The following is a 27,686-nucleotide window of genomic DNA, read 5'->3' on the forward strand; positions in this document are numbered from 1 at the left end:
CAAGGCATTGTGCACCACACTTCATGTGTTGAATCTCCACAGCGAAATGGGATAGTGGAGAGAAAACACCAACACATTTTGAGGGTGGCTAGAGCATTGCTATTCCACTCATCTATGCCTAAATGTTTTTCGAATTTTGCTGTAAAGCATGCTGTGCATATCATCAATATATTGCCAAGCCAATTTCTCAATGACAAATCACCTTTTGAGCTTTTTTTCAACCAAATACCTGATCTGTCCAATTTAAAGGTTTTTAGATGTCCCGCCTATGCATCAACTCTTACAAATGGAAGAACTAAATTAGACCCAAGAGCACAAAAATGTTCTTTTCTCGGTTTTAAAGAAGGAACAAAAGGATTCACACTCATTGATGTGAAAACCAAAAGAATTTTCATATCTAGAGATGTTTTTTTCTATGAGAATCACTTTTCATATTGTGCCCATGATTCTGATCTTCACAGTCACACTGAAATTTCATAGCAAAATTACGACTTTGATCCTTTCACTTATGATTCTCATTACACTGACTCATTTGCTCCTAGTTTGCATCAACCACACATGCCTCAAACTCATGTTCCACTTGCACATCATTAAAACTATCAAAATTTTCAAACACTATCAAATTTGCATTCTGAATTTGTTGATCACACCATAAATGAACATGCACATTCAGCTCACACTGCTGAAGAAACAGAAAATCTTACATCACATCCATCGCATCAAAATCCACAACTACTTGAACTTAGAAAATCCACAAGAATTAAAAGGTTACCAGCCTATCTCAAAGACTATCATTGTAAAGTGAACAATTCAGTTTCTAGCTCTGCTCATCCTCTTTACAGGTATCCTATTTCGCACTCAATCCAAAACACAAGGTTTTTTCTTTGGCTGTTGATGAAAACGTTGTACTTAGTAACTATGAGGAAGATGCTACTCACCCTCGCTAGAGAGAAGCTATACAAAGTGAACTTGAGGCTTTGAAGAAGAATTAAACTTGGCAAATTACAACACTCCCTCATGGCAAGAAAGCTATAGGCTGCAAGTGGGTGTTCAGGATTAAATTCCTCCCTGATGAAACCATCGAAAGATACAAAGCCAAGTTGTTTTCAAAGGGCTTCACACAAATTAAAGGTGTCGACTTCATTGACACATTCAACCTAGTGGTTCGAATGTCAACTTTGAGAGTGGTTTTAGCCTTGGCGGCTGCAAAACAATGGCGTATCAAGCAGTTAGATGTGAATACTGCTTTCTTACACGGTGACCTACATGAAGACTATATGAGGCTTCTGCCAGGACTTCAACAATCTGAACTAGCAGCGAACTCAGTGTGTAAATTGCAGAAATCGCTCTACGGCATGCGGCAAGCTAGTAGGCAGTGAAATTTGATATTGACTGAAACATTGGGCTCGGTTGGTTTCTCCAAATCAGAATTGGATCATTCTCTGTACACCAAAATCACAGCTCAGAGGGTTACAATCATCATGGTTCATGTGGACGACTTGGTCCTGACAGGCAATGATCTTGTTGAGATTGATTCAATCAAGCAGCTACTTGATCAAAAATTCAAAATTAAAGATTTGGGGGACTTGAAGTACTTCTAAGGCATGGAAGTGGCCCGCTCATCAAAATGGATCCATCTTTGTCAATGCAAGTATGCCTTAGACATCCTCAAATACTTCGGCTTCTTAGAGTGCAAGCCAGCTAGCACTCCAATGGATTATACTTCTGCATCAAAATTGTCAAGGGAGAGCGGCAATGCATTAGAAGATCGAACCCCATAGAGACAACTAGTTGGTAGACTCTTGTACCTGACCAACACAAGGCTAGATTTAGCTTATGCAATGGGAAGACATAGTCAGTTTATTGATTATTCTATAGATGTACACCTACAAGTTGCTCACAGGGTGCTGTGATATTTAAAAGGATGTCCCTCAGTTGGTCTGTTCTTCCTGGTTGCCAATGATCTTAAACTCACAGGATTCTCGGATTCATACTGGGCAACGTGTGCAGATTCCAAAAAATCTATCACTGGCCATTGCTTCTATATTGGAAAGTCACTCATTAATTGGAAAAGCAAGAAATAGAACACTGTTGCGAGGTCATCCTCAGAAGCTGAGTACAGAGCTCTGGCCCTGGCAACATGCCAAGCTCAATGGCTATCTTACATCATGAATGATTTGGGGATGCCACAGACAGAGCCTATCACACTTTTCTGTGACAATAGATCAGCCATCCACATTGCCACTAATCTTATCTTCCACGAGAGTACTAAGCACATCGAGGTTGATTGCCACACTGCTCGAAACCAACACCTCTCAGGTCTTACACATCTCATGCCGGTTTCTTCATCGAACCAGTTGGCTAACTTCCTTAGTAAGGCCTTAGCCCCTGGTCCCTTCTCAAGCAACATTTCCAAATTAGGCATTTTGGATATTCATAGTCCTAGTTTAAGGGAGGCTGTAACCTGATATAACAGACTTAGAATTAGTTAGTTAATTGCTGCTATTAGTATAGTCAGTTAGAGTTTCCAGCTAGCAAAGTTAGTTAGGCAGATTAAGTTAATTAGCTCTTGCGTAACTATATAAAGATAAGCATGTAATGCAGAAATAGATGATAAATAAACACAACTTTCATCTTTGCCAAAATCCCTCTTTTTCATCTTCTTTTATTCTCTTTTTCTGCAGATTCTAATTATCCAAATTCTAATTCACTAGCAGTTTCTTCTTCACTTTAACCTTTCTCCTCTGTTCATCTTTCTCTCACTCTCTTCTCCAAGTTCTTCACGCTTCACCTTCGGACTCATCTGACAGAGATTGATGAGAGACCAAATCTCTCCAACCACGAAATTTTACATTTTTATTAATTATTTTTGTATAATACACAAAGGAATTATTTTTGTATAATACATAAAAAATTTATATAAATGATAACTTCAATAGACAATTTTAATTCTCCACTATAATTGTATAAGAGATACAAAAATAAATAAAATTATAATGTGAGTATAAATGCAATAAAGAATAAAAAAATAAAATTTATATAGCGTATAGATATAAACTCAGGGAGAGAAGTTTAGAGAAAATTTTGCAACTTGTTGAATTGGCTGATGGGAGGTAGTTAGTTGGAGAGCCAATTACATTGCAAATACCGTTTAGTGTTTAGGAAATTTATTTTGGTAAATAACTAGTTGGCTCTATTATATTATATTTTTGTTGTCAATATTGGTGGGCTCATTTATATGCCTCCAACAATGAATATAAATTCGGCTCCTTTATTGGACCAGTAATCATAACATCATGGTTATAAGTTATAATTGAAACAGAGTTGCTTACCTCTGGTTCAAGCAATTAAGGCAAAAATGCCTATAGCAGAAGCAGATGCAATCATCTGAGACATTCTCCAACTGCTAGATGAGGCTCTAGATGTGGGAGCTACCTGGACTCCAAGGGAAGGCAACAAATTAGCTTACCAACTGGTGGCGATGGCAGCCGGGAATGAACTATGGAGACAATGGACAATTAACCCACCTATTCAAGTCAGGAATACAATCAAAACAAAAGCAAGATTCGCAACACTTCAGCATAATCAATGTATATAGAATCAAGTCAACAAGGTTTTAGTTTCAACTAGTCATCAAGGAGTTCAAATAGAAGAGGGGTTACCTAGGAGGGTGGAAACGAAAATCCAAGACAGGCAAGAAGCTGAAGGGAAGGAACGGTTTTGACCCACAGCAATGCACCAGCCTAACAACGATATCCACAAGAAAATAATCGACATAGCAAACAGGGACTGAGGTGGGGGCGCCGAGGGACTTACTGCTTCGCGGAAGGTGTGGAGGCAGAGGAGTGGCAGGGACTATCACATTACAGAAACACTAGGAGCTTCAGGGCAGACCCAAATGCAGCCCAAGGAAAGCAGAGTGGTTCGAGGTATGGCGTATGGCGGGAGGAAACGAGTTACAGGTATAGGACCCGACATTGATGGCGAGGAGTAGTGATTCACTTTTTCAGAGAGGCGCATCTTCGGCACAGTGCGGCGGCCTAATTCAAAAGGAAAACCTCCATATTTGGGTTGACAACGGCATCGAGGAAGGTGGATCTCGGCCTCAGGTCCATGCACCAAGTCTCAAGTATTTTAAAGGAAGCTCTAGTAACAATGGGAGATCCCTGAAAGAAGAAATCGAAGAAGACAGGACTAGGATCCAGTAGGGTCGGGCTTCAAGTGGGTTGGGTTGCAGGGCGAATAGGTTCTGTCTGTTTAGCCGGGTCAGTTCTCTAGCCCAAGGCCATGTTCAAAAAATAAGTTATAAACATAATTCGTAATTGCATTTTAAGTAGTTGCATTTTAAAAAATAGAGTAAAAAATTATCTTATATAAATAATTAAATTATTAATCTTTAAAACAAGTAACAATCTTTAAATTGAGAAAAATATTATTATTGTCAATCAATTTTTTATTAAATAAATTTCTAAATCTATTTTTTGTCACTTTTTAAAACCCTTTTTTCAAAGACGCTCTTCCAACCCCATGATGGATTATTTTTGATATCTGCTCTCAGAAAATTAGTGAACCTATAGTACTTGTTTCTGTACACCTTGTTAATTAATGAATTGGATCTATTGAGAAGTTTCCAGCCTTGTTTTGCGAACATTGTAATATTGAAGGCTTTTAAATCTTTAAAGTTCAATCCTCCCTTATGTTTAGGTCTACAAATAATCTGTAAGTTTAACTAGTGAAATTCTCTATTATTTATCTTTTATGACATTTTATTTAATATTAATATTATTTTTTCAAAGTAAATAATAATTAATCATATAGATAATTATTTTTTGAAGTGAATAATAATTAATTATGAACATAATTATTTTCCAAAATAAATAATAGTTAATCATATAAATAATTATTTTTCGAAGTAAATACTAAATAATAATATAAATAATTTTTTTAAGGGAATATATGGTAAGTGAGAATCTCTCAAAAAGAATTATGTATCGCAATTGATCATTGCACTAGTAAAGATACAATTTTCAGTTCTCTACTAAATGGAAGCAAGGATATATCTCATCCTTTCTAAAATAATACCTAAATATTCGCATAACATACAATAAAAATACGAATTCATCTAAGGTTAAAATCATGACAAAAAATTTATATTGAAATAAGTCAAAATTTAATTAAAAATATATTAATACTTTATTTGTTTATTTTATTTTAACTACTACTCCTAACAAAGTTGCTAATATTGCTAAGTATCATGTAACATTGTAACCCATCATGTATTCATCTCGCTCTTGCTTGTGTTGGATTCATATCAACAATATGATCGACAGATGGCTCGAAATTATTCATGCCACCAGCTATCTTTGGGATTAAGTTTAACGAAAAGTTTGTCCCTTTTGTGGCACAATCTGTATTCATGCTTTTCATCTGAGTGCAAACCAGTTTTATTTTCAGTAAAAGTTTGACTAGACATCGTCTTCTAAGTATTTCTACAACTACGGCCATAAATCAGAGGATCAGGCTCATCCTATAAAACCTAAAACTTTTGAAAAGGTTTACTATAAATTAATTTTAAATTTAATTATTTATTTGTGATTTTAATTTTAAAAATTACTTTATTAAAAATAATTAAAATAAATTTTAATTAATTAAATTTGAAATAAATTAATATCCTTATTTAATTTTATAATTATTAAGTTACTTTCTATATTTAAATTTAACGTTAGTAGTTATAAAATAATAAAAATTTTATATGATTTAATTTAAATAGTTGATATTTTTATAATTCAATATTTTAAGTTTAAAAATAAAAGAAATTAATTTTTATTATCTTATAATTTCAATTAAAGTATTTGATTTTAAATTAATTAGTATTTTGGTACAACAAATAATATTTTAAAACCATTTTTAAGGATTTAATTAGAGTTCAAATTAATATCCTATGCCACTGCCTCTGCACCCTGCTGCTGTCGCGAGCCCTGTCGCTGCTGATGGAGGTGCACCGCCAAGCTCTACACCTCCTCTGCCGTTCGAAACCCCGTTGCCATCGCCGATGACCACTGGCAGTAAGGGGTTTTAAGTTTGGTTTCCGTTCTTTTGGATTCCGGAAAGATTATTGACGCGGTGTGATTGTTACAGTCGCTGTCACCGGGGTTTTTGCTCGCTGCAATCGCTTGAAGTTATTGTCGGAGCTACTACCAGGTCGATTCGGAGTTGCAGCTGCTTTGTTTTGTTATTTCAGTAAGTAATTATGTTTTGAAAAATTCTCGCGTTAGTATTCTATTGTGTTTGGTTAACGAATTTGAGGTTGCGGCTGCCGTTGATTTCGGGTTGAGAGAAAAGGTTGCGTTGACGCATTTGGGTTGTGGTTTTGATTTGTCAGGTAGAAGTGTTTTTCTAAGAACTTATGTTTATATTTTGGAATTGTTATAAATGGATATAAATGTGAGAAATATATACTTTTAGTGATTGTATAAGTCTTATTGGATGAATCTGATTATATGTTTGATTGGATTATTGTTTGGTTTTGATAAATGGACTGTTGCTGAATTGTCTCTTTAAAGTTCTGGAAATGAGTTTGATCAATTGATAATGATTTGATTTTGAATCGGTTTCCTTGAGATATGAAAATGATATGAAAGGTTGCATTTAGCTTGCTTTTGAACTGATTTGATTTTGGGCCCGTTAAAAAGGGTTACAGAATGGTTTGGTTGGGACTCAAAAAGGGTGGAAAAGTCCAAGTTTTAGGGGAGGTGCTGTCGAAATTCCTATAAAAAATCTGAGACTTTGTTTCAAAGGTTATTTAGAAAGGTTTGGAATTGAGAAATTGTATTATTTGATTTATTAAGAAATAGTTATGTTTTCGAGTTGAATTTATTTAAGAAAACTATATGTCCTGAGTTCCAGTTATTTAGAAAAGACTTACTTTGCGATTTTAAATCACTGAAGAAAAGTATTATGTTCGAATATGGATTTTAAATATAAAAAAGGGCTTTTGTTTTTAGTTGGACTTAAGGATTTCGTTCAGAGGAGCTTTTAGTGATTTTAAAGGAAATTGGACCTTGATTGAATAACTTCATTTGCGACATTTTGGAAAAAGTTAAAGAATTAGTTTCAAGGATGAAACTGGGATTGACTTTGGTTTTGATTTGATTTAGGAACCTTATTTGGTTGATTTAATATAGGAAGCAATGATTTTTATGGATCTTTAATGAATTTAAGAAATTGAACTTTGGTGGGTTCCCCTTTAAAATCTTGAGACTTTGCCATGATGGTTATTTTATAACCCCTGATTTAAAATAGTTACACGACTGATTTTAAGAGTGAATGATTTTGAGTCTTTTCAAAGAGATTTCCATTTTGGTATGACTTTGAAGTTGCTGACGTTTTTGGAGATTGTTATAAAAAATAATGGGTTTGGATTTTAAAGAAAATTGATTTGAGAAATTGAAAACTGATGATGAGTTCGAGTGTGTGGTTGTGGAATGCATTGTTCACCGTTGTAGGGGCTGTGGCAGTCTCCCGCCTATGTTCGGATGTGAGGGCTGTGGCAGTCTGCCGCTCACGCGACATGCATTAATTTGGAAAGTTGCTATGCGCCTTTGGCAAGGGATGTGGCAGTCTCCCGCTTGTCGAGGTAGCGGTGCTGGCATAGGGGCCAAGGCAGTCTCCAGCCTACGTTGAGATGTGAGGGTTGTGGTAGTCTCCCACTCACATAACCTTTCTGTTGCCAGAGTGAACTCGGGCACTATAACTCGAAAGAGTGTGCCGGGCACTATAACTCGCGGGGCGTAAGCTAGATAAAGAAAGAGTGAACAGGTCACTATATCCCTTGTCGTGGCAGAAAGGCAACATCCCGGGGATGTATCGGGTTAGCATTTTGAACCGACAAGTGATATCACGAGCCAATAGGATAGATGGTGCACGAATTGTAAATCACACTTTTCACAACTCGTACCACTAACCAGCAAGTGCACTGGGTCGTCCAAGTAATACCTTACGTGAGTAAGGGTCGAATCCCACGGAGATTGTTGGCTTGAAGCAATCTATGGTTATCTTGTAATTCTTAGTCAGGATATCAATTATAATTATCAGTTTGGATTGCGAAAAATAAAAGAGCATGAACTAAATACTTATTATGTAGTAATGGAGAATATGTTGCAGTTTTGGAGATGCTTTGTCTTCTGAATCTCTGCTTTCCCCCTGTCTTCTTCTTCACGCACGCAAGGTTCCTCCTATGGCAAGCTGTGTGTTGGTGGATCACCGTTGTCAACGGCTACCATCCGTCCTCTCAGTGAAAATGGTCCAGGTGCGCTGTCACCGCACGGCTAATCATCTGTCGGTTCTCACTCATGCTGGAATAGGATCCATTAATCCTTTTGCGTCTTTCACTACGCCCAACCCTTGTGAGTCTGAAGCTCGTCACAGTCATTCAATCCCTGAATCCTACTCGAAATACCACAGACAAGGTTTAGACTTTCCAGATTCTCAAGAATGCTGCCAATGGATTCTAGCTTATACCACGAAGATTCTGATTAAGGAATCCAAGAGATACTCATTCAATCGAAGGTAGAACAGAGGTGGTTGTCAGACACATGTTCATAGGTTGAGGATGGTGATGAGTGTCACGGATCATCACATCTATCAAATTGAAGCGCGAATGAACATCTTAGATAGGAACAAGCGTGTTTGAATAGAAAACAGAAATAATTGCATTAATTCATCGAGACACAGCAGAGCTCCTCACCCCCAACAATGGATTTTAGAGACTCATGCAATCAAAGAGTACAAAGTTTAGATCTAAAATGTCATGAGATGCAAAATAAATCTCTAAAAGTTGTTTAAATACTAAACTAGTAACCTAGGTTTATAGAAAATGAGTAAACTAAGATAGATAGTGCAGAAATCCACTTCTGGGGCCCACTTGGTGTGTGCTGGGGCTGAGACTTGAGCTTTACAAGTACCTAAGCTGTTTCCAGAGTTAAACGTCAGGTTGTAACCTGTTTCTGGTGTTTAACTCCAACTTGTAACCTGTTTCTGGCGTTTAACGCCAGAATGCAACATGGAACTGGCATTGAACGCCAGTTTACATCATTTATCCTTGAGCAAAGTATGGACTATTATATATTACTGGAAAGCCCTGGATGTGTACTTTCGAACGCAATTGAAAGCGTGCTATTTGGACTCCTTTAGCTCCAGAAAATCCACTTTGAGTGCAGGGACGTCATAATCCAATAGCATCTGCAGTCCTTTTTCAGCCTGAATCAGATTTTTGCTTAGCTCCCTCAATTTCAGCCAGAAGATACCTGAAATTACAGAAAAATACACAAACTCATAGTAAAGTCCAAAAATGTGATTTTTATTTAAAAAATAATAAAAATATAATAAAAAGTGACTAAAGCATATTAAAAACTACCTAAAAACAATGCCAAAAAGCGTATAAATTATCCGCTCATCACAACACCAAACTTAAATTGTTGCTTGTCCCCAAGTAACTAAAAACAAAGTAGGATAAAAAGAAGAGAATATACAATGAATTCCAAAAACATCTATGAAGATCAGTCTTAATTAGATGAGCGGGGCTATTAGCTTTTTGCTTCTGAACAGTTTTGGTATCTCACTTTATCCTTTGAAGTTCAGAATGATTGGCATCTATAGGAACTCAGAATTCAGATAGTGTTATTGATTCTCCTAGTTCAGTATGTTGATTCTTGAACACAGCTACTTTTTGAGTCTTGGCCGTGGCCCTAAGCACTCTGTTTTCCAGTATTACCACTGGATACATACATGCCACAGACACATAACTGGGTGAACCTTTTCAGATTGTGACTCAGCTTTGCTAAAGTCCCCAATTAGAGGTGTCCAGGATTCTTAAGCACACTTTGTTTTTGCTTTGAACCTCGACTTTAACCGCTCTGTCTCAAGTTTTCACTTGACACCTTCACGCCACAAGCACATGGTTAGGGACAGCTTGGTTTAGCCGCTTAGGCCAGGATTTTATTCCTTTAGGCCCTCCTATTCACTGATGCTCAAAGCTTTGGATCCTTTTTATTACCCTTGCCTTTTGGTTTTAAGGGCTATTGGCTTTTTTCTCTTGCCTTTTGGTTTAAAGAGCTTTTGGCTTTTTCTGCTTGCTTTTTCTTTTTCTTACTCTCTTTTTTTTCGCTTTTTTTTTCTGCAAGCTTTGTTCTTCACTGCTTTTTCTTGCTTCAAGAATCATTTTTATGATTTTTCAGATTATCAAATAACATTTCTCCTTTTTCATCATTCTTTCAAGAGCCAACAATTTTAACATTCATAAACAACAAATTCAAAAGACATATGCACTGTTCAAGCATTCTTTCAGAAAACAAAAAGTATTGCCACCACATCAAAATAATTAAACTATTTTAAAATTCGAAATTCATGTACTTCTTTTTCTTTTTCAGAAAATATTTTTCATTTAAGAAAGGTGATGGATTCATAGGACATTCATATCTTTAAGACATAGACACTTAGATACTAGTGATCATGTAATAAGACCCAAACATAAATAAACATAAAGCATGGTAAACGAAAAACAGAGAAATAAGAACAAGGAGATTAAGGAACGGGTCCACCTTAGTGAGGGTGGCGTCTTCCTCTTCTTGAAGAACCAATGGTGCTCTTGAGCTCCTCTATGTCTCTTCCTTGTCTTTGTTGCTCCTCCCTCATAGCTCTTTGATCTGCAGTCAAATGCTCTACCACTGAACTATGGACCCTTGAGATGAATCTCTCCATCTCTTATGACTTAGAGGTGAAAGCTTTTGCCTTCCCTTTCCTCATTCTAGAGGTTTCTCCGGCCTTAGGTGCCATAAATGGTTATGGAAAAAACAAAAAGCAATGCTTTTACCACACCAAACTTAAAAGGTTTGCTCGTCCTCGAGCAAAAGAAGATAGAAGGGAGTAGAAGGAGAAGTGTGAATGGGTGGGTATGGGAGGGGAATGGTTTGAATTGGAATAGTGAGGTAGGTGGGGATCCTGTGGGGTCCACAGATCCTGAGGGGTCAAGGATTTAGCATCCCTGCTCTATTGAGGCATGCAAAACGCCCTTAGTATGCAATCCTGGCGTTTAACGCCAGACTGCTGCTTGTTTCTGGCGTTAAATGCCAGCTTTTCCCCTTTCTTGGCGTTGAATGCCAACTTGGTGCTTGTTTCTGGCGTTTAACGCCACCTTGATGCTTCTTTCTGGCGTTAAACGCCAGCTTGTTGCTTCTTACTGGCGTTTAAACGCCAGTAAGCTCTTCCTCCAAGGTGAGCTATTTTTAATGCTGTTTCTCATTCTGTTTTTGATTTTTCAGTAGTTTTTGTGACTTCTCATGATCATCAACCTATAGAAAACATAAAATAGCAATGGAAACTAATTAGATATAGTTAAATAACATTGGGTTGCCTCCCAGCAAGCGCTTTTTTATTCTCTTTAGCTGGACCTTGCTGAGCTTTTAATCTAGCCTCAGCTTTGAGCACTCTTGCTCAACATTGCCTTCAAGATAATGCTTGATTCTCTGTCCATTAACAATGAACTTCTTATTAGAATCAATGTCTTGAAGCTCCACATAGCCATATGGTGACACACTTGTAATCACATATGGTCCCTTCCACCAGGATTTCAGTTTCCCGGGGAATAGCCTGAGCCTAGAGTTAAACAGCAGAACCTTCTGTCCTGGTTTAAAGACTCTAGATGACAGCTTTCTGTCATGCCACCTTTTTGCTTTCTCTTTGTAAAGCTTGGCATTTTCGAAAGCAGTGAGTCTGAATTCCTCTAGCTCATTCAGCTGGAGTAATCTTTTTTCTCCAGCTAATTTAGCATCAAAGTTTAGGAATCTGGTTGCCCAGTAGGCCTTGTGCTCTAGTTCCACGGGCAGATGACAGACCTTACCATACACAAGCTGGTATGGAGAGGTCCCTATAGGAGTCTTGAATGCTGTTCTGTATGCCCACAGAGCCTCATCCAAGCTTCTTGCCCAATCCCTTCTACGAGTAATTACAGTCCGTTCCAGGATTCTTTTTAGTTCTCTATTAGAGACTTCAGCCTGCCCATTTGTCTGTGGATGATATGGGGTTGCTACTTTGTGGCTAATTCCATATCGGACCATAGCAGAGTAGAGCTATTTATTGCAGAAGTGAGTGCCCCCATCACTGATTAGTGCTCTAGGGATACCAAACCTGCTGAAGATATGTTTTTGGAGGAATTTCAGCACTGTCTTAGTATCATTAGTGGGTGTTGCAATTGCCTCTACCCATTTAGATACATAGTCTACTACCACCAGAATATATGTGTTTGAGTATGATGGTGGGAAAGTCCCCATGAAGTCAATACCCCATACATCAAACAACTCAATCTCCAAGATTCCTTGTTGAGGCATGGCGTAACCATGAGGTAGATTACCAGCCCTCTGGCAACTGTTACAGTTACGTACAAACTCTCGGGAATCTCTATAGAGGGTAGGCTAGTAGAAGCCACATTGGAGGACCTTGGTGGCTGTTCGCTCAACTCCGAAATGGCCTCCATATTATGACCCATGGCAATGCCATAAGATCTTCTATGCTTCTTCTCTAGGCACACACCTACGGATTATTCCGTCTGCACATCTCTTAAAGAGATAGGGTTCATCCCACAAGTAGTACTTTGCATCAGTAATTAATTTTTTCTTTTGTTGCCTGCTGTACTCCTTGGGTATGAATCTTGCAGCTTTATAGTTTGCAATGTCTGCAAACCATGGTGTTTCCTGAATGGCAAACAGTTGCTCATCCGGAAAGGTTTCAGAGATCTCAATAGAGGGAAAGGACGTCCCTTCTACTGGCTCTATCCGGGACAGATGATCAGCCACTTGGTTCTCTGTCCCTTTTCTGTCTCTTATTTCTATATCAAACTCTTGCAGAAGCAACACCCATCTTATGAGCCTGGGTTTTGAATCCTGCTTTGTGAGTAGATATTTAAGAGCAGCATGGTCAGTGTACACAATCACTTTTGATCCTACTAAGTATGATCTAAACTTGTCAATGGCATAAACCGCTGCAAGCGATTCTTTTTCTGTGGTTGTGTAATTTTTCTGGGCATCATTTAAAACACGGCTAGCATTATAAATGACATGCAGAAGCTTGTTATGCCTCTGTCCCAGTACTGCACCAATGGCATGGTCACTGGCATCACACATTAGTTCAAATGGTAATGTCCAGTCTGGTGCAGAAATAACTGGTGCTGTGACCAGCTTAGCTTTCAGAGTTTCAAACGCCTGTAGACACTCTGTGTCAAACACAAATGGCATGTCAGCAGCTAGCAGATTGCTCAGAGGTTGTGCAATTTTTGAAAAATTCTTTATAAACCTCCTATAGAATCCTGCATGCCCCAAAAAGCTTCTGATTGCCTTAACATTGGCAGGTGGTGGTAATTTTTCAATTACTTCCACTTTAGCTTGATCCACCTCTATTCCCTTGTTTGAAATTTTATGCCTGATGAGCGGATAATTTATACGCTTTTTGGCATTGTTTTTAGTATGTTTTTAGTATATTTTAATTAGTTTTTATTATATTTTTATTAGTTTTTAATTAAAAATCACAATTCTGGACTTTACTATGAGTTTGTGTGTTTTTCTATGATTTTAGGTATTTTCTGGCTGAAATTGAGGGACCTGAGCAAAAATCTGATTCAGAGGCTGAAAAAGGACTGCAGATGATGTTGGATTCTGACCTCCCTGCACTGAAAGTAAATTTTCTGGAGCTACAAAAGCCCAATTGGCGCGCTCTCAATTGCGTTGGAAAGCAGACATCCTGGGCTTTCCAGCAATATATAATAGTCCATACTTTGTCCGAGATTTGATGGCCCAAACAGGCATTCCAAGTCAGCTCAAGAATTCTGGCGTTTAACGCCAGAACTGGCACAAAAGCTGGAGTTAAACGCCCAAACTGGCACAAAAGCTGGCGTTTAACTCCAAGAAAAATCTCTACACATGGAAGCTTCAACGCTCAGCCCAAGCATATACCAAGTGGGTTCGGAAGAAGATTTCTGCATTAATTACTGATTTTTGTAAACCCTAGGCTACTAGTTATCTATAAATAGGACCTTTTGCTATTGTATTTTCATCTTTTGATCATCCTGGAATCATGTTTTGATGATTGAACCCTCTTTGGGAGGCTGGCTATTCGGCCATGCCTAGACCTTGTGTTCTTATGTATTTTCAACGGTGGAGTTTCTATACACCATAGATTAAGGTGTGGAGCTCTGCTATTCTTCATGAATTAATACAAAGTACTATTGTTTTTCTATTCAACTCAAGTCTATTTCTTCTCTAAGATGTTCATTCGCACCCAAGAACATGATGAATGTGATGATTATGTGACACTCATCACCATTCTCACCTATGAACGCGTGAGTGACAACCACTTCTGTTCTACATGAACAAGCTTGAATGCATATCTCTTGGGCTTCTGATCTAAGATTGGAACCTTCGTGGTATAGGCTAGAATTATTGGCGGCCATTCCTGACATCCGGAACGTCTAAACCTTGTCTGTGGTATTCTGAGTAGGATCTGGGAAGGGATGACTGTGATGAGCTTCAAACTCGCGATTGTTGGGCGTGTGACAGACGCAAAAGGATCAATGGATCCTATTCCAACATGATCGAGAACCGACAGATGATTAGCCGTGCGGTGACAGCGCATTTGGAACGTTTTCACTGAGAGGACGGGAAGTAGCCATTGACAACGGTGATGCCCAACATAAAGCTTGCCATGGAAATTAGTATGAATGATTGGAAGAAGGCAATAGGAAAGTAGAGGTTCAGGAGGAACAAAGCACCTTCATACGCTTATTTGAAATTCCAACCAAAGAATTACATAAGTATCTCTATCTTTATTTTATGTTTTATTTATATTTTAATTATCAATTCTCCATCACCATCTGAATTCACCTGACTGAGATTTACAACGTGACCATAGCTTGCTTCAAGCTGACAGTCTCCGTGGGATCGACCCTTACTCACGTAAGGTATTACTTGGACGACCCAGTGCACTTGCTGATTAGTTGTGCGGAATTGTGACAAAGTGTGATTCATGTTTAAGAGCTCTAAGTCCTTTGGCACCATTGTTGATGATCACAATTTCGTGCACCAAGTTTTTGGTGCCGTTGCCGGAGATTGTTCGAGTTTGGACAATTGACGGTTCATCTTGTTGCTTAGATTAGGTACTTTTCAGAATTTTAAGAATGAATTCTAGAGTTTCAAGGTGATGTTCTTATCATCACAAAAGCTGATTGATTCTCATCAATTTAGCTGCTGAATGTAATGTCCTGCTGAAGCTTGGCCAACCATGTCTAATCTGTTTAGACTGAAGCTTTAGACTAACATTGCATGATTCCTGGAATTCTTATTAAAAGTTTTGATTCTCTTTATTTTCTTTTCTATATAAGTTTCAAAAATCACAAAAAAAATTTATAAAACCATAAAAACCAAAAATATTTTATGTTTCTTGTTTGAGTCTAGTATTAATTTTTAAGTTTGGTGTCAATTGCATGTTTTTATTCTTCTTGCATTTTTTGAATACATGAAATATGTTCTTCATTGATCTTCAAGTTGTTCTTGATGATTTCAGTGCTCTGATCTTTAAATTCTCTTGTTTTGTGTGTTTTGTTGTTTCTCATATGCATTCTCAATTTGTTAGTGTCTCTTATATGAAAATTTTTAAGTTTGGTGTCCTGCATGCATTGTTTGATTTGAGTTTTCTAAAATTAGTTGTATTTTGATTGTTTCTCATCATTAAAAATTCAAAAATATTTTCAAAATTGTGTCTTTTCAAGTCAATAATACAGAGAATTGAAGATTCAGAACATTCAGCAGAGGAATCAAACAGTAGCTGGGCGTTCAAAATGCCCAGTGAAGAAGGAAAACTGGCGTTTAAACGCCAGCCATGGTACCTGGCTGGGCGTTTAACGCCCAAAAAGGTAGCATTTTAGGCGTTACACTAGAGGGAAGATTTTGTTTTTAATTCAAATATTTTTCAAATTTTCATAATTTTTCAAAATCAAATCTTTTTCAAATCATATCTTTTCAATCATATCTCTTCAAAATCAATTTCTTTCCATTTTTTATTATTTTCGAAAATCCTTGTTATAATTAATGATTTACTTCAAAATTTTCTAGTTGTTACTTGCCTATTAAGAAAGGATCAAAAGTTTTAATTCTAGAATCATATCTTCTAATTTCTTGTTAGTCAAGTAAATCAACTTTAATTTTAAAACTTTCTCTTTTTAGTTTGATTTTCAATCATATCTTCTCAATCATATCTTTTCAATCACATATTTTTCAAAATTAACTCTCAATCATATCTTTTTTATTTCTAATTTCAAAATCTTTTTCAAAAATCACTTAATTTCTTTCCCAATCTTAATTTTCGAAAATCTCAATCAAATTTTCAAATTTCTTTTTATTATTTCAAAATCTTCTTAATTTATTTTCGAAAATTCTTCCCCTCTTCTCACATCCTTCTATTTAAGGGACTAACACTCCTCCTCAAGGTGCAATTCGAACTCTATCCTTCTTTATATGTTCGAATTCTCTTCTATCTACCTCCTCCTTCTATTCTTCTTCTCCTCTGACACCTCAAGGAATCTCTATACTGTGACATAGAGGATTCCCTACTTTTTTGTTCTCTTCTCTTTCATATGAGCAGGAACAAAGATAAAGGCATACTTGTTCAAGCTGATCCTGAACCTGAAAGGACCTTGAAGAGAAAACTAAGAGAAGCTAAAGCACAATTCTCTCTAGAGGGCCTAACAAAGCTTTTCAAAGAAGAAGAAACCATGGCAGCCGAAAACAACAATGCCAACAATGCAAGGAAGGTGCTTGGTGACTTTACTGCACCTACTCCCGACTTCTATGGGAGAAGCATCTCAATCCCTGTCATTGGAGCAAACAACTTTGAGCTTAAGCTTCAATTAGTTTCTCAAATGCAACAGAATTGCAAGTTTCATGGACTTCCATTGGAAGATCCTCATCAATTCCTAGCTGAATTCTTGCAAATCTGTGACACTGTCAAGACCAATGGGGTTGACCCTGAAGTCTATAGACTTATGCTTTTTCCTTTTGCTGTAAGAGACAAAGCTAAGACATGGTTGGATTCACAACCTAAAGAAAGCCTGAACTCTTGGGAAAAGCTAGTTAATGCCTTCTTGGCAAAGTTCTTTCCACCTCAAAAATTGAGCAAGCTTAGAGTTAAAGTCCAAACCTTCAGACAGAAGGAAGGTGAATCCCTCTATGAAGCTTGGGAAAGATACAAGCAATTGATCAGAAGATGTCCTTCTGACATGCTTTCTGAATGGAGCATCATAGGTATTTTCTATGATGGTCTGTCTGAACTATCCAAGATGTCATTGGATAGCTCTGCTGGAGGATCTCTTCATCTGAAGAAGACGCCTGCAGAAGCTCAGGAACTCATTGAAATGGTTGCAAATAACCAATTCATGTACACTTCTGAAAGGAATCCTGTGCATAATGGGACAACTCAGAAGAAAGGAGTTCTTGAGATTGATACTCTGAATGGCATATTGGCTCAGAATAAAATATTGACCCGACAAGTCAATATGATTTCTCAGAGTCTGTCTGGAATGCAAGCAGCAACAGGCAGTACTAAGGAAGCTTCCTCTGAAGAAGAAGCTTATGATCCTGAGAACCCAGCAATAGAAGAGGTGAATTACATGGGAGAATTCTATGGAAACACCTATAATCCTTCATGGAAAAATCATCCAAATCTCTCATAAAAGGATCAACAGAGACCTCAACAAGGTTTCAACAACAATAATGGTGGAAGAAACAGGTTTAGCAATAGCAAACCTTTTCCATCATCTTCTCAGCAACAGATATAGAATTCTAAGCAAAGCCACTCTGACTTAGCAACCATTGTCTCTGATCTAATCAAAACCACTCAAAGTTTCATGACTGAAATAAGGTCCTCCATTAGAAATTTGGAGGTTCAAGTGGGTCAGCTAAGTAAGAAAATTACTGAACTCCCTCCTAGTACTCTCCCAAGCAATACAGAAGAGAATCCAAAGAGAGAGTGCAAGGCCATAAACACGTCTCACATGGCCGAACCTGGAGAGGAGGAATAGGCAGTAATCTCTACTGAGGAAGACCTCAATGGATGCCCACTGGCCTCCAAGGAGTTTCCTAATGAGGAACCATGGGAATCTGAGGCTCACACTGAGACCATAGAGATTCCATTAAATTTACTTCTGCCATTCATGAGCTCTGATGAGTATTCTTCCTCTGAAGAGGATGAAAATGTTACTGAAGAGCAAGTTGCTAAGTACCTTGGAGTAATCATGAAGCTAAATGCCAAGTTGTTTAGTAATGAGACTTGGGAGGATGAACCTCCATTGCTCATCAAAGAACTGGATGACTTGACTAGGCAGAAATTACCTCTGAAGAGACAAGACCCTGGAAAATTCTCAATCCCTTGTACCATAGGCACCATGACCTTTGAGAAAGCTCTGTGTGACCTAGGGTCAAGTATAAACCTCATGCCTCTCTCTATAATGGAGAAGCTAGGGATCATTTAGGTACAAGCTGCAAGAATCTCACTGGAAATGGTAGACAATTCAAAGAAACAGGCTTATGGACTTGTAGAGGATGTCTTGGTAAAGGTTGAAGGCCACTACATCCCTGCTCTCTTCATAATCCTAGAGACTGGGAAGTGTATGGATGAATCCATCATCCTTAGCAGACCCTTCCTAGCCACAGCAAAAGCTGTGATTGATGTTGACAGAGGAAAATTGATCATTCAAGTGAATGGAGACTCCCTTGTGTTTAAAGCTTAAGGATATCCCTCTGTCACCATGGAGAGGAAGCATGAAGAGCTTCTCTCAATACAGAGTCAAATAGAGCCCCCACAGTCAAACTCTAAGTTTGGTGTTGGGAGGTTCCAACATTACTCTGAACATCTGTGAGGCTCCATGAGAGCCACTGTCAAGCTATTGACATTAAAGAAGCGCTTGTTGGGAGGCAACCCAATTTTTTTTACTTATCTATGTTAAATTTCTATTTTCTTTTGTTATTTTATATTTTCTGTAGGTTGATGATCATGTGAAGTCACAAAAACAATTAAAAAAGCAAAAATAGAAGGAAAAACAGAATGAAAAATAGAACACCCTGGAGGAGAAACTTACTGGCGTTTAAATGCTAGTAAAGGTAGCAGAATGGGCGTTAAACATCCAGTCTGGCACCATTCTGGGCGTTTAACGCCAGAAATGGGCACCAGACTGGCGTTTAACGCCAGGAATGGGCAAGAAGCTGGCGTTAAACGCTAGAAATGGGCAGCAGCTTGGCGTTTAATGCCAGGATTGGCAGCAAGGGGCGTTTTACACGCCACATGGTGCAGGGATGAGAAATCCTTTACACCTCAGGATCTGTGGACCCCACCTACCCCACCTCTCTCTCTCTTCTTCACCCATTCACCAATCACCTCAATACCTCTTCCCCTAAAAACCCCTCACCTATCAAATTCCACCATTCTCTTTACCACTCACATCCATCCTTCATAAAACCCTACCTACCTCACCATTCAAATTCAAACCACTTTACCACCCAAACCCACCCATAATGGCCGAACCATATCACCCCCCTCCACTCCTATATAAACCCATCTTCACTCCTTCATTTTCACACAACATACACACTACCTATCCCCCTTGGCCGAAACACTAAGCTCCCTCTATCTCCTCTATTTCTTCTTCTTCTACTCTCTTCTTTCTTCTTTTGCTCAAGGACGAGCAACCCTCTAAGTTTGGTGTGGTAAAAGCTAAAGCTTTTTTGTTTTTCCATAACCATTAATGGCACCAAAGGCCGGAGAAACCTCTAGAAAGAGGAAAGGGAAGGCACAAGCTTCCACCTCCGAGTCATGGGAGATGGAGAGATTCCTCTCAAGGGTGCATCAAGACCACTTCTATGAAGTTGTGGCCAAGAAGAAGGTGATCCCCGAGGTCCCTTTTAAGCTCAAAAAGGGCGAATATCCGGAGATCCGACATGAGATTCGAAGAAGAGGTTGGGAAGTTCTCACCAACCCCATTTAACAAGTTGGAATCTTAATGGTTCAAGAGTTCTATGCCAATGCATGGATCACCAAGAACCACGATCAAAGTGTGAACCCGGACCCTAAGAATTGGCTTACAATGGTCAGAGGGAAATACTTAGACTTTAGTCCGGAAAATGTAAGGTTGGCATTCAATTTACCTATGATGCAAGGAGATGCACACCCATACACTAGAAGGGTCAACTTTGATCAAAGGTTGGACCAAGTCCTCATGGACATCTGTGAAGAGGGCGCTCAATGGAAGAGAGATTCAAGAGGGAAGCCAGTTCAACTAAGAAGGCATGACCTTAAGCCCGTGGCTAGGGGATGGTTGGAGTTCATCCAATGCTCAATCATTCCCACTAGCAACCGGTCTGAAGTTACTATAGACCGGGCTATCATGATTCATAGCATCATGATTAGAGAGGAAATAGAAGTTCATGAAGTTATATCCCAAGAACTCTACAAAGTGGCGGACAAGTCCTCCACTGTGGCAAGGTTAGCCTTCCCTCATCTCATTTGTCATCTCTGCAATTCAGCTGGAATTGACATAGAGGAAGACATCTTCATTGGTGAGGACAAGCCCATCACTAAGAAAAGGATGAAGCAAACAAGAGATCCCACTCATTGACAAGAGCATGAGGAAACTCCTCATCATGAAATCCCTGAGATACCTCAAGGGATGCATTTTCCTCCACAAAACTATTGGGAGAAAATCAACACCTCCTTAGGAGAATTAAGTTCCAACATGGGATAACTAAGGGTGGAGCACCAAGAGCATTCCATCCTCCTCCATGAAATTAGAGAAGACCAAAGAACCATGAGATAGGAGCAACAAAGGCAAGGAAGAGACATTGAGGAGCTTAAGCACTCCATAAGATCTTCAAGAGGAAGAACAAGCCGCCATCACTAAGGTGGACCCGTTCTTTAATTTCCTTGTTCTTTATTTTCTGTTTTTTTATTCGAAAATTGTGCTTTATGTTTATTTATGTTTGTGTCTTTATTACATGATCATTAGTGTCTAAGTGTCTATGCCTTAAAGCTATGAAAATGAATCCATCACCTTTCTTAAATGAAAAATATTTTTAATTGAAAAAGAAAAAGAAGTGCATGAATTTCAAATTTCAAAATAGTTTAATTATTTTGATGTGGTGGCAATACTATTGTTTTTCTGAATGAATGCTTGAACAGTGCATATTTTTGAATTTGATTGTTTATGAATGTTAAAATTGTTGGCTCTTGAAAGAATGATGGGAAAAGGAGAAATGTTATCTGATGATCTGAAAAATCATAAAATTGATTCTTGAAGCAAGAAAAAGCAGTGAAAAGCTTGTAGAAAAAAGATAAAAAAAAGGAGAGAAAAGCAAGCAGAAAAAGCCAATACCCCTTTAAACCAAAAGGCAAGAGTGATAAAAAGGATCCAAGGCTTTGAGTATCAGTGGATAGGAGGGCCCACAGGAATAAAATCCTGGCCTAAGCGGCTAAACCAAGCTGTCCCTAACCATGTGCTTGTGGCGTGAAGGTGTCAAGTGAAAACTTGAGACTGAGTGGTTAAAGTTGAGATCCAAAGCAAAAAGAAGAGTGTACTTAAGAACCCTGGACACCTCTAATTGGGGACTCTAGCAAAGCTGAGTCACAATCTGAAAAGGTTCACCCAGTTATGTGTCTGTGGCATTTATGTATCCGGTGGTAATACTGGAAAACAAAGTGCTTAGGGCCACGGCCAAGACTCATAAAGTAGCTGTGTTCAAGAATCAACATAATTAACTAGGAGAATTAATAACACTATCTGGATTCTGAGTTCCTATAGATGCCAATCATTCTGAACTTCAAGGAATAAAGTGAGATGCCAAAACTGTTCAGAAGCAAAAAGCTAAAAGCCCCGCTCATCTAATTAATACTGATCTTCATAGATGTTTTTGGAATTCATTGTATATTCTCTTCTTTTTATCCTATTTGATTTTCAGTTGCTTAGGGACAAGCAACAATTTAAGTTTGGTGTTGTGATGAGCGGATAATTTATACGCATTTTGGCATTATTTTTAGTATATTTTAATTAGTTTTTATTATATTTTTATTAGTTTTTAAATAAAAATCACAATTCTGTACTTTACTATAAGTTTGTGTGTTTTTTTGTGATTTCAGGTATTTTCTGGCTGAAATTGAGGGACCTGAGCAAAAATCTGATTCAGAGGCTGAAAAAGGACTGCAGATGCTGTTGGATTCTGACCTCCCTGCACTTAAAGTGGATTTTCTGGAGTTACAGAAGCTCAATTGATGCGCTCTCAATTGCGTTAGAAAGTAGACATCCTGCGCTTTCCAGAAATGTGTAATAGTTCATACTTTGCTCGAGATTTGATGGCCCAAACATGCGTTCCAAGTCAGCTCAAGAATTCTGGCGTTTAACGCCGGAACTGGCACAAAAGCTGGAGTTAAACGCCCAAACTGGCACAAAAGCTGGCGTTTAACTCCAAGAAAAGTCTCTACATATGGAAGCTTCAACGCTCAGCCTAAGCACACACCAAGTGGGCCCGGAAGAAGATTTCTGCATTAATTACTGATTTCTGTAAACCCTAGGCTACTAGTTATCTTTAAATAGGACCTTTTGCTATTGTATTTTCATCTTTTGATCATCCTAGAATCATGTTTTGATGATTGAACCCTCTTTGGGAGGCTGGCCATTTAGCCATGCCTAGACCTTGTGTTCTTACGTATTTTCAACGGTGGAGTTTCTACACACCATAGATTAAGGTGTGGAGCTCTGCTGTTCTTCATGAATTAATACAAAGTACTATTGTTTTTCTATTCAACTCAAGTCTATTTCTTCTCTAAGATGTTCATTCGCACCCAAGAACATGATGAATGTGATGATTATGTGACACTCATCACCATTCTCACCTATGAACGCGTGACTGACAACCACTTCCGTTCTACATGAACAAGCTTGAATGTATATCTCTTGGGCTTCTGATCTAAGATTGGAACCTTCGTGGTATAGGCTAGAATTATTGGCGGCCATTCCTGAGATCCGGAACGTCTAAACCTTGTCTGTGGTATTCTGAGTAGGATCTGGGAAGGGATGACTGTGACGAGCTTCAAACTCGCGATTGTTGGGCGTGTGGCAGACACAAAAGGATCAATGGATCCTATTCCAACATGATCGAGAACCGACAGATGATTAGCCGTGTGGTGACAGCGCATTTGGAACATTTTCACTGAGAGGACGGGAAGTAGCCATTGACAACGGTGATGCCCAACATAAAGCTTGCCATGGAAAGGAGTATGAATGATTGGAAGAAGGCAATAGGAAAGCAGAGGTTCAGGAGGAACAAAGCACCTTCATAAGCTTATCTGAAATTCCAACCAGAGAATTACATAAGTATCTCTATCTTTATTTTATGTTTTATTTATATTTTAATTATCAATTCTCCATCACCATCTGAATTCGCCTGAATGAGATTTACAAGGTGACCATAGCTTGCTTTAAGCCGACAGTCTCCGTGGGATCGACCCTTACTCACGTAAGGTATTACTTGGACGACCCAGTGCACTTGCTGGTTAGTTGTGCGGAATTGTGATAAAGTGTGATTCATGTTTAAGAGCTCTAAGTCCTTTGGCGCCATTGTTGATGATCACAATTTCGTGCACCAATGCCCAAGGACAATTCCTTCAGTCACCATACATTTTTCCCAGTTTAAAACTAGGTTAGTCTCTTGGCATCTTTTCAGAACAAGTGCTAAATGGTCAAGGCAGGAGCTGAATGAGTCTCTAAATACTGAAAAGTTATCTATGAAGACTTCCAATAATTTCTCTACCATATCAGAGAAGATAGAGAGCATGCACCTCTGAAAGGTTGCAGGTGCATTGCACAGACCAAAAGGCATCCTTCTGTAGGCAAACACTCCAGAAGGATATGTGAATGCTGTTTTCTCTTGGTCCTGAGGATCTACTGCAATTTGGTTATAGCCTGAATAACCATCCAAAAAGCAGTAATATTCATGACCTGCTAGTCTCTCTAGCATCTGGTCTATAAATTGTAAAGGAAAGTGATCATTCCTGGTGGCTGTGTTGAGCCTTCTGTAGTCAATACACATACGCCACCCTGTAACTGTTCTTGTAGGAACCAGTTCATTTTTTTCATTATGAACCACTGTCATACCTCCCTTCTTGGGAACAACTTGGACAGGGCTTACCCAAGGGCTATCAGAAATAGGATAAATAATCCCAGCCTCCAGTAATTTGGTGACCTCTTTCTGCACCACTTCCTTCATGGCTGGATTTAGCCGCCTCTGTGGTTGAACCACTGGCTTAGCATTGTTCTCCAATAGGATCTTGTAAATGCATCTTGCTGAGCTGATGCCCTTAAGATCACTTATGGACCACCCAAGAGCTGTCTTGTGTGTCCTTAGCACTTGAAGTAGTGCTTCATCATCCTGTGGATTTAAAGCAGAGCTTATGATCACCGGAAAAGTGTCACCTTCTCCCAGAAATACATATTTCAGGAATGGTGGTAGTGGTTTGAGCTCGGGTTTAGGAGGTTTTTCCTCTTCCTAAGGAATTTTCAGAGGCTCTTTTATTTCCTCTGAATCCTCCAGATCAGGCTGGACATCTTTAAAGATGTTTTCTAGCTCTGATTCGAGACTCTCAGCTATGTTGATCTCCTCTACCAAAGAGTCAATAAGATCAACTTTCATGCAGTCTTTAGGTGTGTCTGGATGCTGCATGGCTTTGACAGCATTTAACTTAAACTCATCCTCATTGACTCTCAGGGTTACTTCCCCCTTTTGGACATCAATGAGAGTTCGTCCAGTTGCTAGGAAAGGTCTTCCTAGAATGAGAGTAGCACTCTTGTGCTCTTCCATTTCCAGCACTACAAATTCAGTCGGAAAGGTGAATGGCCCAACCCTGACAATCATGTCTTCAATCATGCCTGATGGGTATTTAATGGAGCCATCAGCAAGTTGGAGACATATCCGGGTTGGTTTGACTTCTTTAGTTAAACCAAGCTTTCTGATAGTGGATGCAGGTATTAGGTTGATACTTGCCCCAAGATCACATAAAGCTGTCTTGGTGCAATTACCCTCTAATATGCATGGTATCATAAAGCTCCTGGGATCTTTAAGCTTTTCTGGGAAGCTTTGCAGAATGACTGCACTGCATTCTTTAGTGAGGAGAACTCTTTCAGTTTCTCTCCAATCCTTCTTATGACTCAAGATCTCTTTCATGAACTTGGCATAAGAAGGTATTTGCTCAAGTGCCTCTGCAAACGGAATCTTTATTTCAAGAGTCCTGAGATAGTCTGCAAAGCGGGCAAATTGCTTATCCTGCTCCTCTTGGCGGAGTTTTTGAGGATAAGGCATCTTGGCTTTGTATTCCTCAACCTTAGTTGCTGCAGGTTTATTTCCTACAGAGGTGGTTGGAAAAGCCTTTTTAGAGGGGTTGCTATCAGCACTTGTGTGTGTCTGATCCCTCACTGGCGTTTAAATGCCAGGGTTGGAAGCTGGATTGGCATTGGACGCCAACTTCTTACCTGTTTCTGGCATTTAAACGCCAGATCTGAGCTTCCATTGGGCGTTTGACACCAGCTCCTTGCCTGTTCCTGGCGTTTGAACGCCAGAGTTATTCCTCTCTGGGCTCTTACTGCCCTCAGAGGGATTTTGGATAATATTTTGCTCATCCTCTGTCAGTTGTTCTTTTCTTGGCTTTCTGCTGCTCTGAAGTGAGGTATTTAATGTTTTTCCACTTCTTAATTGAACTGCCTGGCACTCTTCTATTATCTGCTTTGATAATTGCAGTTTTGTCTGATTCAATTGTGCTTCCATATTTTTATTAGTATTTTTAGTGTCTTGTAGCATCTCCTTAAATTCTGCTAGCTGTTTTGTTAGAAAACACAATTGTTGATTGAATTCAGCAACTTGTTCTGGAAGACCAAGTTTGGTAGATACTGCTTCGGCTTTTTCTTTTATGGAGGACCCACTACTTATCTATAGATACTGATTTCTAGCAACTATATCAATAAGCTCTTGAGCCTCTTCAATAGTTTTTCTCATGTGTATAGATCCACTAGCTGAGTGGTCTAGAGATACCTGAGCTTTCTCTGTAAGCCCGTAGTAGAAGATGTCTAATTGCACCCACTCTGAAAATATTTCAGAGGGGTATCTCCTTAGGATCCCTCTGTACCTCTCCCAGGCATTATAAAGAGATTCATCATCCTCTTGTTTAAAGCCTTGGATGTCCAGCCTTAGCCGTGTCATCCTTTTTGGAGGGAAATATTGATTTAGGAATTTGTCTGATAACTGTGCCCATGTTCTTATGCTTGCTGTGGGTTGGTTATTTAACCACCTCTTAGCTTGATCTTTTATAGCAAACGAAAATAGTAACAGCCTGTATACATCCTGATCTACCTCCTTGTCACGCACTATGTCAGCAATTTGCAAGAACTACGCCAGAAAGTCAGTAGGTTCTTCCTGTGGAAGACCAAAATATTGGCAATTTTGCTGCACCATGACAATGAGCTGAGGATTTAGCTCAAAACTGCTTGCTTTGATGGGAGGTATACAGATGCTACTCCCATATGCAGTAGTAATGGGGTTAGCATATGACCCCAGAGTCCTTCTTGACTGTTCATTTCCACTTAGATCCATGATGGAGAAAGGGAGATGTTGTGAATTGCAAGTAAAATATATTTTTATTTTTATTTTATTTAATTAAAAATAATCGAAAAAATGAAATAAAATAAAGTAAAATAATTATAAGACAAAATATAGATTTTGAAAATTAAAAAAAAGTGAATTAAAAAGAAATTTGAATATTGAATTAACTAATTAATTGAAAAGATTCGAAAATTTTTTAATATGATTTTCAAAAAAAGATTTGAATTTTGAATTTTTAAAACTAAGATAAGACAAAATATAAAGTTTTAAAATAAAAATCTGAATTTTTAAAGGAAAATTTCGAAAATCAATTAGAATAAAAAAGGAAAATATTTTTGAATTTAATGAAGAAAGAGAAAAATAGTAAAAACGACACCAAACTTAAAATTTTTAGATCAAAACAAGGAAAACAAACAAGGAAGCTTTGAATATCAAAATGAACACTAAGAGAGACTAATAAAATAAAAGAAAATTTAGGAAAATAGGAACACAAAGGACACCGAACTTAAAATATGAAACTAAACTCAAACAGAAGACTAAATTATGAAGTTATTGGTTTTGAAGATTTTCGAAAATAATTTAGAAAAATCAAATAATGATTTTAAAATTTTAACCAGAAACAATAATAGAAGACTCTAAACCAAAAAGAAAGAGAAATTTTTCCTGATCTAAGCAGCAAAATAAGCCGTCAGTTGTCCAAACTCGAACAATCCCCGGCAACGGCGCCAAAAATTTGGTGCACGAATTGTAAATCACACTTTTCACAACTCATACCACTAACCAGAAAGTGCACTGGGTTGTCCAAGTAATACCTTACGTGAGTAAGGGTCGATCCCACGGAGATTGTCGGCTTGAAGCAAGCTATGGTTATTTTGTAATTCTTAGTCAGGAAATCAATGATAAGAGTGATTATATTTATGAAGAGTAAAAAGCATAAATTAAATAGTACTTGTTATG

General features: G+C 38.3%; 1 protein-coding gene, 1 non-coding gene and 1 pseudogene across 2 annotated transcripts in view; 2 read left to right on the forward strand and 1 right to left on the reverse strand.

The window, feature by feature from the left end:
• Positions 1 to 3,358: 3,358 nt before the first annotated feature.
• Positions 3,359 to 3,994, forward strand: LOC148548423 (uncharacterized; annotated as a pseudogene).
• A 1,947-nt stretch (positions 3,995 to 5,941) lies between these two features.
• The window catches only part of LOC148548424 (uncharacterized), a 31,102-nt gene continuing 9,357 nt past the window's right edge, over positions 5,942 to 27,686 (forward strand). The window contains exons 1-2 of the mRNA XM_088495615.1: positions 5,942 to 6,065; positions 6,139 to 6,240. Of these exons, the coding sequence (XP_088351741.1) occupies positions 5,942 to 6,065; positions 6,139 to 6,240 (226 nt within the window). The remainder of the gene's footprint in view (positions 6,066 to 6,138; positions 6,241 to 27,686) is intronic.
• On the reverse strand, positions 17,216 to 17,323 carry LOC148548425 (small nucleolar RNA R71). Its single transcript, XR_015897113.1, has one exon. It is a non-coding gene; the product is annotated as a small nucleolar RNA R71 (small nucleolar RNA).

This window comes from Arachis ipaensis, chromosome B8 (assembly GCF_059453495.1).
Source record: "Arachis ipaensis isolate K30076 ecotype BB chromosome B8, ASM5945349v1, whole genome shotgun sequence".
Taxonomy (NCBI): Eukaryota; Viridiplantae; Streptophyta; class Magnoliopsida; order Fabales; family Fabaceae; genus Arachis; species Arachis ipaensis.